This window comes from Dendrobium catenatum, unplaced genomic scaffold (assembly GCF_001605985.2).
Source record: "Dendrobium catenatum unplaced genomic scaffold, ASM160598v2 fragScaff_scaffold_716, whole genome shotgun sequence".
NCBI lineage: Eukaryota > Viridiplantae > Streptophyta > Magnoliopsida > Asparagales > Orchidaceae > Dendrobium > Dendrobium catenatum.
This window is the reverse complement of record NW_021319178.1, coordinates 13,620,501-13,639,022: the sequence shown is the minus strand read 5'-3', so window position 1 is coordinate 13,639,022 and position 18,522 is coordinate 13,620,501. Positions and strand designations below refer to the sequence as shown.

Below are 18,522 nucleotides of genomic sequence, written 5' to 3'. Positions count from 1 at the left end.
CTGATGAGTTTCCTACAATCTTACGGATTCAGGTTTAGTTGTTCTGATCCCTCTCTACTTCTCTTTCAGCGTAATAATACCCATATTTATTTTTTGATTTACGTCGATGATATCCTTGTAACAGGAAATGACTCTACTGCCATTCAATCACTTCTTCAACAACTCCACTATCAATTTGCTCTCAAGCAGCTAGGACAAATCTCTCTCTTCCTCGGGATACATGTTCTCCGCACATCGGAAGGTTTCACTCTCACCCAACAACACTATGCCACAAAACTTCTTCAAGATGCGGGATTCATAGAGTACAAGCCGGCACCCACATCAATCACACCAAAGTACAAACTTAAACCCGAAAATAATCAACTGTTTTTTGATCCTGCATTATACCGGAAGCTCGCAGGTTCACTTCAATATCTCTCCATCACTAGACTGGACATCACCTTCGCTACCAATTCTATCTGCCAACATAAGCACAACCCCACCGAGCAAGATTTTCAATCTTTAAATCATCTTCTCTGGTACATCAAAGGCACATTATCATTCGGTCTACCTCTAACTACGGGGGATCTCCAACTATGATCCTACACAGACACTGATTGGGCATCCGACTCAACGGACCGAAAGTTCATTTCCGGATTCTGCACATTCTTAGGTCCAAATCTCATATCTTGGACCGTCGAGAAACAGGTAACAGTTGCCAAGTCCTCCACTGAGGCAAAATACCGGTCCCTCTCCGTTGCTACCTCCGACGTCATCTGACTTCGTCGCCTTGTAGCCGAGCTCAATATATCACAAGCATCACCAACAATAATACACTGCGACAACGTTTCAGCCATCGCTCTTGCAAAGAATCTAATATTTCACGCACGAACAAAACACATCGAGATCGACTATCATTTTATTCGTCAGCATCTCAGCTTCGGAGACATCGCTCTCACCCACATTTCTTCACAAGATGAAATAGTAGAGATCCTTACCAAAGCCTTTTCTCATGCTAGATTTCATAATCTTCGTCGCAAATTAACCATTCGTCCAACGAATGATTAATTTGAGGGGGGCTGTTAGCGCATAACTGACTGCTGCCTATGACGTGTCACATTATTTACTTATTTGCCCATTGTATTTCTATTTAACTTCTTGTAATCTTGCTCATTAGACAATATACATTTTTCCCTCTCTGTTTTCCTGTCGCTGCACTCTTTCAATATGAACATTCATATTTAACGAAGAATATATAGAAACAAATAAAGAAAAAAAAAGATGAAAAAGCAATTAGGATTATCTTTCTTTCATTTTTTTTATTTCTATTTATCTATTTTTTAATGACTACCAACACTTTTGATATTATTTTTAATTTCCCTGTCCTGTTATGTGTACCTTGTATTTTTTTTTTTTGGGAAATTATTGTACCTTGTATTTGGGGTTGGTTTAATTGATTTTTGTAAGGCTTTGTGTCAGCATCAACTTATGAGAAATAGTCTATTATATTTAAATAATTCATTCAAAATAGAAAAAAGAAAATAAATTGATACATAATTCAACTTTCAAAACCAAATTTAAAAATAGTCTCAATATTTTCTCCTGATTATAATAAATAGGGTTGGTAGCCAGCCAACCTAATTCATGCCATGTTGCACGATGGCAACACGCCAGCAAACCTCGATTTGGTGGCATCTTTGTAATTTATGCCTTTTTTTGGTCTAAATGCCTGCTTCAATTATTCATTTTTATCCGCATTTTCCCCCTATTTTCTTTTCCTTTATCCCTTGAGAAGTGGAGAACCCACCCACTACTGATGAAATTAAAAATATCAGAGCTACTATCGCGCACTCTCTCTCTCTCTCTCTCTCTCTCTCTCTCTGCAGGGACCGGAAGAGGCCACTTTCCTCATCCCACGAGTATTCAACTGTCGCTGCATTCACCGCTTGTTGAATTGTCTTAGTCTCTGAGCTTTTAGGAGGAATTGGAGCAAATTTGAAGCGGTTAGTGTAGCGGATATTGGTAGTTGTGTCGGCCGGGATAGCAGAGTTTTTTTCGCTTCGGAAGAAAGCGATGTCGGTAGCGTTGGATCGTAGGTGGGAGTTGCAGCTGGTGGTTTGATGGAAGCCACCGTCTTGAGTACTTGTGTGCCCTATTGATGGAGGTGAAGGCCTGGGGGGGATGTGGGCTTGCAATTCCGTCGAGAGTTCTTCTTTGGCTGGTCGCAATACAGGTGTTTTCCCCGGTCATCACTGATCTTTACTATTTTTTTACTTATTTTGCTTTTGTTTGGATCTGTTCAACTGGTCAATTGTTTCGTGGAATTTGCTAGGGTTTAATGAAGCTGCTGTACATTTTTTTATAAATGTCTGATTGGCTGTTGATGAGCAGGAATTTGGAGTTGGCCTCGATTAGGGTTTTCAGTTATGTGTTTTTTTTTTTTTTTTTTGCAAGTCCCGATTTTTTTTCACTGGTTTATGCTGCCGAGCATGTTTGGCTTTGTACCTGTAGTTTTTCCCTCTTCGGAAATGTATTTAACCGTTTTCCTTGCTTCCTCTTATCTTTTCATCACATTCAACGTTGCGTTATTGTTGATCTATCCTGTTTTGGCTTGCATTAGAGATGACCAGGCTATTTTGGAAGCACTCCTGTTGCATAAAAAAAAAAAAAAACATTCTTTTGTTTTGCTAGTTCTTTAGACCTATTTGATTAAGCTGGCCTTTAATGCAGTATTTGTAAGGTCTAGGAGAGAACAATGGATCTGACTATCTGTTTTTGCTTACTTTGATCTGTTTAGATCGTTGCATTATTTTCCACTGGTACTGGGAGTCTGACTGTGAAATCTGAGGGGAATTTTGTTCATTCACAAGGCTATGAAACGGGATCTTACCTGTCACATTCGTGCATACATGATGAAATATTGCATCAGAGGAGGCGCCCTGGGCGCAAGGAGTACTCTATCACCCCTCAGGTCTACGAGGAGTCTGATTCATCGAGAAGCCAAGGACACAGAGGAAGGGCATTGCTTTCACTTTCATCTCTGCCCTCACAGCCAAAGGATTCAATGCATCCTATTAGGATATATTTAAACTATGATGCTGTTGGGCACTCCACAGATAGAGATTGCAGATGTGTTGGGGACGTTGTGAAGGTTTGTTGATTCAGTTAAATGGATTTAGGGTAGTTCATACATTTTGTTACCTTGCACCTTGTTGGCATGGTATTATTCTGTTTTTGCTTGTTTTCTTTAAGCTTGGTGAACCTCCTGCTGCCTCGATGCCTGGAAACCGTGCTTGTGATCCTCATGGGGATCCACCAGTTTTTGTGGACTGCTGGTACAATTGTACCATTGAAGATATAGCTGGAGAGGATAAGAAGCAGCGCCTACGTAAGGTTACAAGTTTACCTTTTCTTGATTTTGCTTGCAGGAACACTAATGCCTCTTAAGTAGCATGTTTATCAAGTATTCTTGTTTTGATTGCATGGTGTGAATTTATGCTTAGCATTTTAAATTTTGATCCATAATTGATTTGCTTTCTTTTATATAACATGGAGTAGGCACTTGAGAAAACTGCAGATTGGTTCAAGCGAGCTCTATCTGTTGAACCTGTAAAGGGGAATTTGCGCCTGAGTGGATATTCTGCTTGTGGTCAAGATGGAGGGGTGCAGCTTCCACATGAGTACATTGAGTGTAAAATCTTTATCCTGCCAACTTCTTATATTTCTTCACCATTCTTATCAACTCTAAGGGTTATATTAACATCGGTCTTAGCTTTATTCATCTTTTGATGCAGATGGTATTGTTGATGCAGACCTTGTTCTTTTGGTTACTACTCGACCAACTACTGGAAATACCCTTGCTTGGGCAGTTGCTTGTGAGCGTGACCAATGGGGCCGTGCAATTGCTGGTGAATCTTCCTTCAATCCATCTTAGATTTTCTTGTTTTGGTTTTTGAGATTTTCTAAATCTCTAATTTCCTGTGATTTGCAGGGCACGTGAATGTTGCTCCACGCCATTTAACCGCCGAAGCCGAAACTTTACTTTCAGCTACTTTAATACATGAGGTTGATACTTATTTGTTGACATTAAACTTTGAAAAACTTGTAACTTCCATAGTTGTCTTGAAATTTTTTTTTCTGTGCAGGTCATGCATGTTCTAGGGTTTGACCCTCATGCTTTTGCACATTTTCGTGATGAAAAAAAAAGAAGGCATAGTAAGGTAACTGCCCTGCATTTGCTTTTTCCTTTACTTTATTGGTGAATATTATGCAATATAATTGGAAGGAAGAAGTTATGGTCAACAGTTGCCATTATAACCAAAAGGGAAGAAGAAAATGGAACAAAGAAAGGCAAGAAATAGCATAATTTCCAAATATTAATGTTCTTTTGGAGTCACTCTTATGTCCTTTTATAAGAATAAAGCATGATGGAATAAGAAGGAAGTTTAAGTTCAAATTGAAATTTGATTTCAATTTTGACATCATATATGTGGTTACTAAGCACATCGTTGATAGATTTAATGAAAAACTATGAATGCATAAATGCTTAAATTATTAGTGCCATACCGATGCTTAGTTGGGCTTGATTATTGCTTGAACTGAATTTGAAAATTAATAAATAACCTTGAATAAGATTTTAAATTTGGATCATATTTAATCTCATCGCAAACTCTATATAAAAATAAATGAACTAGTTTGAATAGGATAATACTTAGTTTGACTTGGTTCATTTATGACCACAACTTAGTTAATTTTATTATTGTTATTGGACATAATCTTTAGACTTGAATCAGAATACTTTTGAATTTGATTTTATGTTTTTTCTTATAAGTTCTATGAGTTTGAACCTATTTGGAGGTAGTTTATTGGTTTTTAAAGGCTCTAGGATATTAAATCCAAATAATATTCCTAAAAAAAGAGTGACATTTCCCCTTCTAAATGATATTCACTTGAGGTTTACTTATTTTTAAGATTTTGGAGGAGAGGATTCTGTTCCTTACTTTTATTTGTTTGATCCATTAATTGTTTTATGGCTAATATGTTGAACCCAAATTGTTGGATAAGGCTAATGATAGTGCGATGATTATGCAAATCAATCATGGTGAAATTGAACGGCTTAGGGCTTGATGAGCATTATCTAACTTAAGTTTTTGCTGATTTGAAGTCCTGTTGTAACAATGATTGAAGTGATTGGGAGGTTGGGGAGAAGAGCAAAATCTAACTTAAATTTTCTTGTTTTCATTGTTCATTTACTTCAAATGCGCATGGATATTTCATATGGATTCATCCCTACAATCTTTTTATTTATGAATGCCAGCTTTATACTATTTTCTAATCGATGATTTGAACCATTGGATATCCGTTCTCATACTTTTTGTGCATGTGAATTTGTTTTGAAAATAGACCAACTGGAAAGGTGTTGTAAATTGTTCATTTATTTGTATCAGATATATTTTTTAAATTTTTTTTATTACGAACATCTAAAATATTTATATCAATTCTATAAATCAAATATAGTTATGATGATCCAATTAGGATGGTCAGAGCGCCACTTTATATATACATGAGATTATTTCATGACCTTCTACTATAGTAAAAATCCTATTTAATTTTACCTTTTTTTTGCTCGTTCACCTTCAAATTCATTTGGATACTATGCGAAACCATTGAGTAACAAAAGTCCCCTAAAATCATTCAAACAAGTTGTAATTGATATAAATGCAACTCAAGATAGCTATCTAAATACCAGGGCTAAAGCCTCTTTCTCTCGGATTCACTTTTGAAGTGTAAAATCTATTTTTATTAGTGGTTAAATTGTTCAATCTTCATAATTATCTTATGTATGCAATGTTTCTTGGTGGAAAATATATAAGAAAATTGCGGAAATGCCATGATATTTTTCTACTTCCTAGAATAATTTTTATTCTTTTTCTTTACGTCAACTTTATTATTCACCTTCAAGTCCATATGTGAACATATAATTGTCTTTCATAGTGAACATATGCTTTAAAATCATATAAATTAAACATCTTCAAGAAGTAAATCAGCTTGCTTTTCCTTCATAATAACTAACCGTGAATGGATTCATTTTCCCTTATTCTATCCGAACTCATGAAAAATTCTCTTCATTTAAATTTTGCTATGCTTGTTGGAAAGTTTTTTTCTTGAAGTCATTGCAATGATTGGCATTAACATTACACTTCTTGAAATGTTCCGTTTCTGAATAGAAATGTTGATTTCAATCAATCTGTTGGGGAGACATCCAACCCAACCGCATCTGTCTTAACAACTCAAGCTTAAGTTGTTGAGTTGTCAGCCCAAATCAACCTTGTCTTCTAAGCGAAGGGAACAGACTTGCTCAATTTGGTTCTATTTGAGTAGATGGATCATCCAATCAAGTCAAAAGGCTCTTATCAACATGATTGTGCCAAATGTTGGTGTTGCATTTTATTCTTTGGCGTTTGCTCTTTAGAATTTGTAGGAACACAAATTCCTTTTAAATTCATGAGTCTAGCTAGTTCGTTACAAGGGGCTGTTTGATTTGGAGGATCATTTGTCAAATTTGAAGATACTATGACTATATTCATCATGTCTGATGCAATGAGAGTAGAGTATTTGTCACACTCAAAATTCTACGATGAGTTAGTTCTGCCATTTTTCAAGAACATCGCTTCGTTTGATGAGTTGAGGATATAGTGATTCACATAAATGTATAACTCACAGATGCCCTTGTCTACATGAAACAAAGACTTAGAGGGAGTATATATAACAATGATTTATTCTAGTCACCTATGAGATTATTGAAGTTGATTGGTTAGTAGCAAACTAGTTTTCATCCTTGGGCTAAAGTAATGCCTATTTAAATTTATTTTCATTGAGAATTTTCCTAGTAAGATGGCATATTTGCTATATAAGGCAACAAAATTGATGAGGACATCAGTCAGAGATTTTGACATGGGTACCGTCTTCGGAGTCGTAGATCGACGACTACGATCCATAGTCTTTACTTTTGATATATTTTATATTTTATTTTATTTTTGCATTTTATATTTTTCTAGTTTACCCCTATGGGTAGTTAGTCGTTATTGTAGCCCCGAGGGCACTTGTGTTTTTTAGTTTTTTTTTTTAGGCCTATATATTAAGGTCTCTTAGCTTTGTAATGGTTAGTGATGCTTATGAATGAAATTTCCACTTTCTTTGCATGATCTCTTGGTGAGTTCTTGAGAGGAGCAACCCTAAGTGGGTAAGAGTAATACCTGTCAATCTTGGTGGATTCCAAGGTTCGCGGTTTATCGTTTATTCCTTTCCACCGCATCCACCATCCTCCATCCCTTGCTCAACCCGCTGGCCTCATCATCCCCATCCCCTTCTCTTTCTAAACCGAGCCTTCCACCTCCCCTAATCCCACTCCGTCGGCTCCTTGGCCCTCCCAACCGCCGGCCGCCCATAAGCAGCCGCCGGTCCCCACCCCTGCCACCTCTCCTCCCTTGAACAACCTGCCGACCCACCTCCCAAGCCCTCAAATTTGAAATTCGAATTTCAAATATTCCATTACTCACTTTCCTAAAACAAGCCTTAGTCAATTAGGAAAGTTTCATATTGGGAATTCAATTAAATAATTGAATTCAAATACTTTCCTATTGTCTAACTCTAAGTTAGGAAACCTCTCCAATTAAATCAAATCTGATTTAAATTTAAGATTTTGATTTTACTCTTTATTTAATCCTTGGGACCCACCTACTTAAAACAATACCCTCTCTTTCCTATCTCTACATGGCCGGCTCCATCAAAACCCTCCTCTCTCTCCAATGTAAAGCCTAATCCCACTATATCAACCCCTATTTCCCTCTTAAAATTGCCGGCCCCTTTCTCCTTTGGGAATAATTTGAATTTCAAATTATTCCCTCCCTTCCCCCTAAGGAACTTCTAAAATTAATTTCAGATTTTCCTAAACCCTCCTCCTCCCTCTAACCTTAGCCCTACCCGCCCCTCTTCCCCTCTTCCTCTCAAACCACCACCTCACTTTTCCAGCCCCTCCTCCTACCTCCTTCCAACCGGCGGTTTCCCCAAAGCACATCCACCAAGAGAGTTTCAATGTTTAATTATGGCGAATTCGGAAGTTGATCACGGGCTTATTCTCAATTCTCAAGGGGAGATTGATGTCATCCAATCACCATTCTTTGACCCCGGATTTGGATCCGAAAGCACCGTCAAGGAATATGTTGATGTAACCTCCCCCACTTAGCGGACGTCATCGATGAACATAGCCCTATTGGAGAGTGGAAGATCACCGGACGACCACCCGTTCCTCCAACTCGGACTCCTTCCCCGGCGACTAGTACCCTCGGCATCGCATGTCTTCTAGTGGCGTCTCTAAGTTTGCTTGCAACATTCTTCCGCTAAGCCAATCACTTTCAAGAGCGTGAGTGAGGGATCCCAAGGTGAACGATCTAATTATTAAACTATGGATTTTGTTAACGTCATCGACGAACAAAGTTCTATTAGAGAGTGGAAGATCACCGGACGACCACCCGTTCCTCCAACCCCAATGACTAGTTCCCTCGGCATCGCATGTCTTCTAGTGGCGTCTCTAAGTTTGCTTGCAACATTTTTCCACTAAGCCAATCACTTTCAAGAGCGTGAGTGAGGGATCCCAAGGTGAACTATCTAATTATTAAACTATGGATTTTTTTAACTTGCCATTTGCTTTACTCCTTTATTTGTTGTTGTTATTTTGCAAGTATCCTAGTAATCTCAATTGTAATCGCTTGCCAGTACTTAGTCTTTTCATGGAATTTTCTAAGATCTAACTTGAAGAAGCATCCGTTTATATTTAGCCAAGCAAAGTTCACATTTTATTAATTTCTTAAAAGCAATTATTGTTCATCATCATTGTTTCACATCAAAAATACACGAATGCTAAAAAAATGCTCTAAAGTTTTAAACTATCTCATTCAACGCTTGCTGCAAAATCTAATGAGAAGAAGAATGATCATGCTTCTCAGCTAATGCCTAATAAGAAGTGCCATTATTTAATAATTTCTATTTCTCTAGGAGGTTCATTTAGAAGGCATGGTCACCATAACTTTATGACTTTCCTATTCTTCAATAGACTATAGTCTTTGACTCCACAATGCCTAATCTTTGTGATCATGGAGGCCATCTAAAACAAGAAGTATTTTGTTTGGACTTAACCTCTTTTGAAAACTGATGAAGTTGAGAGATAAGAATTATCTCTATCTTTGCTGCGATAGTTTTGTATTGAAGGCTTTAATTAAGCAATTGATCTTTGAGGGATATCTGAAGGAGTTTCTAGTTAGTTAATGCAATAAGAAGTAATAGCTGAATGTTGGCTAGGCTGGTTCTTGTGAAGTAAATGGGATATTAGGCATGTTGAGCTCATGATTGGAGGAACTAGTTATGAAGCTGACACAAATAGGTTATGTTTCTATGGTTTCAGAGCACAAGTATCCAATATTAGGCATGTTGAGCATGTTGAATATGAGGTTTCTACAAGTATCCAATATATCTTCCATTTTATTTTTATGTAGGTTACCGTACAAGTTATGGATAAAAAGCTTGGTCGTATGGTGACCCGTGTGGTCCTACCCCGTGTGGTTATGCATTCTAGACATCACTATGGAGTAAGAAAAAATATTATTGGATTTGAATTCTAACGTTTACATGTAGCCTTATATATATACTTGATATTTTATATTTAACAACTGGCATGTTTCCTGTTCACTTATTGCTATATCTTATTTATTCTTCAGGCTTTCTCGGAAAACTTTACAGGCTTAGAGTTAGAAGATGGAGGGGGGAAAGGGACTTCTGGTACTTTCGTATTTGCCAGCTTGATTCATTGTTGTTAGTGATTGCTGGTTCTGTTAATTTATCCTTCATTCTACCTTTGCTTTTTTTCTATTCAGGGTCACATTGGGAGAAAAGGCTATTGATGAATGAGATTATGACAGGATCAGTAGATACTAGATCAGTAGTGTCAAAAATGACTTTGGCTTTATTAGAAGATAGTGGTTGGTATCGAGCTAATTACAGCATGGCAGATCATCTTGGTTGGGGAAGAAATCAGGGGACAGAGTTTGTTACCCTGCCTTGTAATCTCTGGAAAGCGGCATATCATTGCAACACCACACAATTGTCAGGTTGTACATATAATAGGGAGGCGGAAGGATACTGTCCTATTGTAAGCTACAGTGGAGATTTGCCACAATGGGCTCAGTATTTTCCTCAGGCCAATAAAGGTGTTGCCTGCGATATTGTTTTTTTATTTTTTATGTAAATCTCTCCTTTATTGAAGTTTAGAAATTTTGTTTTTATTGTTCCAATCCTTGTTCTTTAAAAGGACTGACTACGGTTTTCAAACACATGATTATACCACTTGCCTTTTGTAGTTGGATAAGATGGTGCGCTTACCTAGGCCTTTCATTACATGAAATTGTTTGCTTGATCAGGATGGAAATCAATAGCTAGCTTGATTCTATCTCAATTTTAGACAAACAAATAACAAACCTTCTGTGCCTTCTACTTAGTTGGATTGATTGACTCTATCTTGCACTTCATTCTGAAATCATTATGTTTAGTTGCGCAAGTGCATAAGGCATCTTTTCTGTCTTCTCGTTCTTGAAGACATGAAACAAGGTTCATCTGTCTATTTCACTTCAAGTTGTCTTTCTTGGGATGCACAGGGCCTTCACTTTTACGAGAAGGAGCCTGGAATAATTTTATTTTTAAGCTTTGTTTGGATTGAACGAAAGTAAAAGAATTGAAATGGAATTTCAGCAATTTGCTGGCTGATTATGAATATGGAAGTTCTTTGTTTGAGTTTTTTAGCTTTTTTTTTTTTCTCTTTTCCATTTGTTTAAATGCTCCTCGTCCAAACGCAGCCTTGGTTATGATTCTTTGGGACTATATGGATTAACTTTGATGTTTCATTTTCCTATTTTATACATTTTTCTCTATGGTGGCAGTTTTTAATCTGGTTAGTATGTTCCGCATGGATTTCATTTTCTGCTTTGTTGGTGCAGGTGGGCAATCATCATTGGCCGACTATTGCACATACTTTGTAGCATATTCTGATGGATCTTGCACTGACACAAATAGTGCACGTTCACCTGACAGAATGCTGGGTGAGGTGCGAGCAAGTAACTCCAGGTGAGATGATCAAGATATTTGACAAGCTCGAATTTTATTATGTTGCATTTATCACTGGTAAAAGGCCACTGTTTGCAGGTGTATGGCTTCATCTCTTGTACGAACTGGATTTGTGAGAGGATCCATGACTCAAGGGAATGGTTGTTACCAACATCGGTGCACCAATAACACATTAGAGGTATTTTTGCTACCATTTTTCCTATAATGCGTGGTTTTTTTGATAGCTTCCTTTTGAATTTCGAACTTTACAATTCTATGCTTATGGCTTTCCTTTCAAATTTTGTCTATATAATTAATCTCTCAATTTTTAGAATGAAGTCTAGATTCTCTTCTTTTTCTTCTTTGGAGTAACTCTTTTCTTGACATTGCTAACAACATCATTTATCATTAGAGTTGCTGCGTCCTGGAATATTCGCGGCGGTAGAGAAATATATAGCTTAACGTCTTAGCATTGCACAAAGATCCAGCACACAATCGGATAAGAGAGAGGGTGTAGCATTCATAAGAGACACCAGAGTTTTTTCGTGGAAACCCCTGAAAAGGGGGAAAACCACGGGGCCTGGCCCAGTTTGAATGAATCCACTAGTATTTGCAGTCGATTACAAATGAGGCCCTTCCTTAGGAGCAGGCCTTGGCTTGATGTCACAAATGTACATCATATAGAGCGCATTACATGGTGGGAGTTACAATAATCAACATAGATATGTTTGTTTGGTTTGAAGGGTCATAGTCGGCACGAGACAGGGTTCCGAAAGACCGTAGTTGGCATGAGACCGGGGTCAGAAAGGCCATTGTCTTAAAATGTAGGTCGGAAGGACTGTATTATGCAGGAGACCGAGGTTAGAAAGACCATTGTTTGACGATGTAGGTTAGGAGGACCATAGTATGCAGGAGACCGAGGTCAGAAAGACCGTTGTTCTGCGATGTAGGTCGGAAGGACCGTAGTAGGCGACGAAGGTCAGAATGACCATATGAGGCAAGAGACAGGGATTCGAAAGACCATTGTCTGGCGATGTAGGTCGGAAGGACCGTAATATGCAGGAGACCGAGGTCAGAGAGAGTTGTCTAGCGATGTTAGGTCGGAAGCACCATTGTAGGTGGAGGTCGGAAGGACCGTAGTCGGCAGGAGACTGGGGTCAGAAAGCTTTGTCTGTTGATGGAGGTCAGAAGGACCATAGTAGGTGACGGAGGTCGGAAGGACCGTAGTCGGCAGGAGACCGGGGTCAGAAAGACCGTTGTCTGGTGATGGAGGTCGGAAGGAGATCGGGGTTAGAAAGTGTTGTCTGTTGATGGAGGTCGGAAGGAGACAGGGGTCAGAAAGACCGTTGTCTGGCGATATAGGTCGGAAGGACCATAGTAGGCGACGAAGGTCAGAAGGGCCATAGTCGGCAGGAGACAGGGGTCCGAAAGATCGTGGTCGTAGGGCGGTACAATGGAAGAACTTTGGACATCAGGTGGTGGCCTAATAGAAGTTCGGGCCTCAGGCGGTGGTCCGACAGAAGTCCGGGCCTCAGGTGGTGATTGACAGAAGTCCGGTGGAAGTCCGGGCTTCAGGCGGTGGTTCGGTGTAAGTCCCAGCCTCAGGTGGTGGTCCTGCAGAAGTTCGGGGTCTTAAGTGGTCGGCAGAACAACGATGACGTCAGACGGTGGTCCGGCGGAGCAACGATGTCAGGCAGTGGTCCGGCAGAGGTGAGAGCCTCCAGTGGTGGTCTGACGGAGGTGAGTGCCTTAAGTGGTGGTCCGGCGGAACTCAGGGTCTCAAGTGGTGGTTTGGCGAAGCAATGACGTCAGGCGGTGGTCCGGCGGAGGTGAGGGGCTCCAGTGGTGGTCCGGCGGAGGTGAGGGCCTCAAGTGGTAGTTTGACGGAACAACGACGTCAGATGGTGGTCCGGCGGAGGTGAGGGCCTCCATTGGTGGTCCGACGGAGGTGAGGGCCTTAAGTGGTGGTCCGGCGGGGCAACGACGTCAGGCGGTGGTCCGGCGGAGGTGAGGGCCTCAAGTGGTGGTCCGTCGAAGGCAAGGGACTCAGGCAGTGGTCCGGCGAAACTCCGGTGGTGGTTCGACGAAACTCCGGTGGTGGTCCGGCGAAACTCCGACGTGGTCGAGGAGCTTCTTTCTTGTCTTCCTTCTCTTCTTCCTTTTCTTATCTTCTTGCTTGGATTTCCCCATTCAAGAGAAATGAGATGTCTATTTATAGATTTCTGGAGTGGCATGACCCGCAAATATGTGAGAGATTAAGAGCAAATGGGGAGTGGTTGGATGGACTGCCGATATTGAATCCCTTGATTGTGGACCGTTTGTCAGACATTTGAAGGTCTTAGTGATGTTGGAATTCGACGATCTTGGGCTAGTTGGATTCGTCTCGTCGAGCTGTTCGATTCGACTATAAGCACGTCACGTTTGGGGGGCTAGTTGGATTCGTCTCGTCGAGCTGTTCGATTCGACTATAAGCACGTCACGTTTGGAAACCATTTGGTAATCCAAATTGTGGTTTGAACCTTCTAACAACGCTTTGAGTCCTTGATTTGGACTCATTTGGGCTCAGATTGAGTTGAATTTGGTGTCGTTGGGTTCGTATTTCCGAGACGTTCAGTTTGACTGTAAGTTTGCTGAGATCGGAGTTTAGATGGTCCCAATTTTAATTTTGGAAGTTTCAAACTTGATTTTGCATCGAGATTCGTGCCCGATCAAGATAATTTTTTGACGACGGATCAAGACTTATTGTAATTGAGGTTGGAATCCTAATTTCTTAATTTTACATGCGTTATGAATCCACAAGTACTGCAACAGATGATTGGATAAGATGTTCGGTGTTAGACTGTTGCAAAATTTATAGTTTTGGATTCCTTTGCATTGCTGATTTCTTTTTTTGGCTAGACTGTGATATTCTATGGACTAAAACCTTATGGCATTTGCAAGAAAACTGAAACCAATTTTCATTTTCTAGGACTTGACCATTTTAGTTTTTCTTAATAAAGTTGGCACTCGGAAATTTGCAGGCCCTTCCCCATCTGCTATAGCGATTCTGCACAGCTCACGTTGTCTGTAAGATTTTCTTGCATTATAGTTTGTTAGGTATCATGAGATGGGGATGTTAAGGATAAGTTAGGACATAAATGTGATGGTTCACAGCCAAATGAATGCTGGCTTACTAATATCTGCATTGGTTTGGTTTAGTTGACTGTTGTCTGTTTGTATTCTGAGCTGTGATCAACTAGTTCCATAGTTAAAATCATCTTTTGTGCATTGATCTAAACGATGAACCATCATTCAAATATCGAAATTGTGACAATCATTTTAATTTTGTATGCTTGGTTAGGTTGCAGTTGATGGGGTCTGGAAAGTATGTCCTGAAGTGGGTGGTCCTATCCAATTTCCCGGTTTCAATGGTAGGGTGCTGGCACAAATATGAGATATATGAAAGTGGTGCTTTGTTGCACTTATTAAATTTCAAGTTTCTGATGATGCTGCAGGTGAACTGATTTGCCCAGCCTATCATGAGCTGTGCAGTGCCATTCCAGTTCCCGTTAATGGACAGTGCCCAGCCTCTTGCAGTTTAAATGGTGACTGTATCAATGGGAAATGTTTCTGCTTTCTTGGTTTTTATGGCCATGATTGCAGCATGCGTGAGTTCTAAACCTTTTGAGTCAGTTTCTTCTTGAGAAGTTTTTATTCTTAGTTGTATCTGATAAAATTCACTGAATTGTTTATGTTTGCACGATGAGATTGTAGTTTTTGTGTCAGCCATTGTTTGTGAAGTTTAAAGTAGCATAGGTTGGTTGTGCACCGTATAACATTATACTCATAATACTCTTAGAATTAATGCGACTAGACAGAGGGTTTTGGTAGTTAAAACTAACGTCATTTGATGATGTCATGTGGTCAGTTCCTGGTCCTTTAAATCGAAATAGAAGTTGCTCTTCAATGATTCCTTTCAGTGTGCCGTCAGTGAGTTTTAATCCATTTCGGTTGCCTGTCAAGCCTTACTCGGTACATGCAAGTTGATTATAAATTGTTGGTGCCTTTTTAAATTTCTTTTAATGATTGTCACTATAATAGCATAATGAAATTCAATATTGACTTAAAGCTTCTTTTATATGGTTGTAACTATACTTTTTAACCAACTGTTAATATTCTGACTTCAAGCAGGCTTGACGTTTTTACTGATTTTAGACATCATTAGCTGATTGGTGGCGAGCTTTATGGTTTTTGGTGTGTATGCGAGCTCTTACTTTGCCTCTTATCCTTTCTTCAACTGTAGAATCCTGCCCAAACAATTGCACTATAATAGCAGAACAAAATTCGATATTGACTTAAATCCTCTTTTATATGGTTGTAACTAAACTTTTGACCAACTGTTAATATTCTGACTTTTTTTTACTGTTTTTAGACATCATTAGCAGATTGGTGGGCAGCTTTATGGTTTTTGGTGTGTATGCGAGCTCTTAATTTTCTCCTTGTCCTTTCTTCAACTGTAGAATCCTGCCCAAACAATTGCAGTGGTCATGGGGCCTGCCATTCAAATGGCATCTGTGCATGTGAGAATGGACGAACCGGGATAGATTGCTCCACCGGTATTATCTTTACTTCCACCACCTCGCAAGAGTTGTGCAATTTCCTTTACCATCTAATCTATCATTTTTTAAGACTGAGCAGTGGCCTACTTGAATGCACGATAACAAGAAAAAAAAAAAAAGATGGATAAAGACGAATCATTTCATAATCTATTTGTTTTGATGTGCAGCCATCTGTGATGAGCAATGCAGCTTGCATGGCGGTGTTTGTGACAATGGCGTATGCGAGTTCCGTTGCTCTGACTATGCTGGTTATACCTGCCAGAACAGCTCCATGTTGCTACCTAGCCTCTCAATTTGCAGTGATGTGCTGGCCCGAGATGGATTTGAGCAACACTGTGCCCCCAGCGAACCAAGTATATTGCAACAACTTGAAGCAGCTGTGGTCATGCCCAACTATAATCGTTTGATGCCGGCTGGTCAAACCTTGCTAAGCATCCTTGACAATGGCTATTGTGCCGCTGCTGCTAAGAGGCTAGCTTGCTGGGTAAAGACACTTTCATTTCACATTTAAGTTTCAGAATTCTAATTACATTAAGCATTTGCTTGTTCAGATATCGATCCAACGGTGTGACAAGGATGGAGACAACCGGCTTAGAGTGTGCCACTCTGCGTGTAGATCATATAACTCTGCTTGCGGAGCTGGCCTAGACTGCTCTGACCAAACCCTATTTAGCAGCGAGGAGGAAGGGGTGGAGCAATGCACTGGTTATGGTGAAATAAGGCCTTCATGGGTGCGTCGCTTCAGAAACTTCTACTCCAGGAATCATAGTCGGTAGCTACTACATCAGAATTGTTTGTAGAGAAATTATGTTTCCATTTTATGTATTTCTTTTGGTTTCTTTATATTTTTATTTTGTAGTTTATAGGGTAGAAATCAGTCACGCCTGTATTTCTGCGTGTTGAATCGTAAGATATGATCATAGATAGCGAGGCAGTGAATCCTTAAAGAAGGATTCCTGTGTGGGTGCTTGTGATAGTTTGTTTTTGGGGTTTTCTCTAAGATGAAGCCCGCTCTAAAGCTGAGAGTAATTGTGATACAGAAATTCTGTATTTTGTTGGTGGAAAGCAAGAAATATGTTAATCCTTGTGTTCTTTCTTCTTTATCTTACGTAGTCTTTGTTAAATAAAATAATCGTCAATTATGGATATGCAGCTTTGCAGTAAGTTTCAGAAAGATTGATGAAGCTCAAAAGTTAAGCAGCAGCGAATCAAAAGTAATGTTGATCGCTGGGGACAAGAACAGACAAGATATATAGTTGAGGCAGGCTGGGAAAGCAAGAAATAATTAGATCTTGAGAAAAAATAAAATAGGGAAATATATGAAAAAACAAGGCGCCCTAGAGAAAAAAAAAAAAAGAAGAAAAAAGGTGCCCTACACAGAATAGCATTTACAGCGACGTTAAAATAGCTCTTTTTTGTTTTTTTCAGTGATTAAAATCATTGTCAAAGCTTATATTATTTTCCTACTAATTATACACCTTTTTTAACTATTAAAAAAAAATTACACTACAGTTCCACTCGGCCATCCAAAATGTGCACAGCAAGAACTCATAATATCTATTTATTAAAATTATACATTATAATTGGTACAAGTTTATGATTAAAAAAATATATTGATGCTTTATCAAAAGAATTCATATAATCACATATGAATCTTTCGAGACTTTTCAAACTCAAATTTCAACAAGTTCTAGATGAACTGAATCTATAAATGAGATGTGCCCAACGACACTAAAAGTTTTGATCAAGTTCAAATCAGCTCAAACTAAATATCTGAAATGTAATTTAAAACTTCATGATATTTTTGATAGACGAATGAAATCTGTACATTCTTCTTGCCTGGAGGAACCAAACAAGCTATTGACCACTTAATTTCAGTATCATTAAGGCACTTGCAGTTGCACGCCTAACAAATAGTTTGTGATGGAGGAAATTAGCGTGTGTATTTGATGGTGACGTCTAGCCAACAAGGGTGAGGGGATGCACCTCTTTGTCAAGAAGGAAAGGAGAGAAGAAAATTGATGTGGCTACAGCTCTAGGGTGTCAATCTTTTGGTGAAGCAGAGATGCAAATGTCGATCATGTTGAAAATAAATTCAATAACGTCTGGAGTGGGATAAAGTTAATAACTTTGTAGAGAAGCAGAGATTATTACACATAGAGTCTAGACAAAAGAATCATCCGAATTCTGTTGGGGATACAGTAAATACATAACAATATACAATTTTATTTTTTTGTTGTGTATTTATTGTGTCTCCTCATAGAATCCGGACGATTCTGTTGTCCGAACTCCACACGTAATAATTTCTTCATGTTGACAAACACCTTCCTCATCGCAACTTTGCTGACATCATCATCTTCTTGAAGCTTTGCAGATTTTTCTTGATTTGGTTAACTACTACTTAACTTATACCAAGTTTTGTCTTTTTATTGCACCATCAAGCTCTTTCACAATGTTCCATTTAGTTTCTTTGCAAAACTCCATTAAGTTCCTCCTCACCTGCATCGAATTTCCTTTTTGATTAATGACTACCAAGTGCACTTCTCGGTCATGTGAGAAATTATTATATGCGGAGTCTGGATGTAACTCTTCGTCCGGACTCCAATGAAATTGTGACATGTGAATATTTAATATGGTTTTGTATTTTATTTTTCTCTTGCCAACCCTATTGATCCATCCTAGAGGCTCGGTCCAGAGTTAAAAATTTTGAATTCACGGGAGATCAAAAGTCTCGGAGCCTGTTCACTTTGACTCTTAGCATTCACTTTTCATCTTCAACATTCACTATTCACTT

At 39.0% G+C, this 18,522-nt stretch overlaps 1 protein-coding gene across 2 annotated transcripts; it reads left to right on the top strand.

Moving 5' to 3' along the window:
• The first annotated feature begins 1,838 nt into the window (after nt 1-1,838).
• LOC110100801 lies at nt 1,839-16,823 on the top strand. Of its 2 annotated transcripts, none has more exons than XM_028696104.1 (17): nt 1,839-2,212; nt 2,777-3,130; nt 3,232-3,372; nt 3,538-3,670; nt 3,792-3,887; nt 3,971-4,044; nt 4,125-4,199; nt 9,531-9,623; nt 9,753-9,813; nt 9,909-10,241; nt 11,025-11,151; nt 11,230-11,329; nt 14,471-14,540; nt 14,625-14,777; nt 15,630-15,725; nt 15,896-16,212; nt 16,280-16,823. In XM_028696104.1, the coding sequence occupies exons 1-17, from the start codon at nt 2,138-2,140 to the stop codon at nt 16,502-16,504; spliced, it is 2,523 nt and encodes an 840-aa protein (XP_028551937.1). In that variant the 5' UTR covers nt 1,839-2,137; the 3' UTR covers nt 16,505-16,823. The 2 variants fall into 2 exon arrangements, with proteins under 2 accessions (XP_028551937.1, XP_020684129.1); XM_020828470.2 differs by having other exon boundaries at nt 3,774-3,887.
• Nucleotides 16,824-18,522: the final 1,699 nt, after the last annotated feature.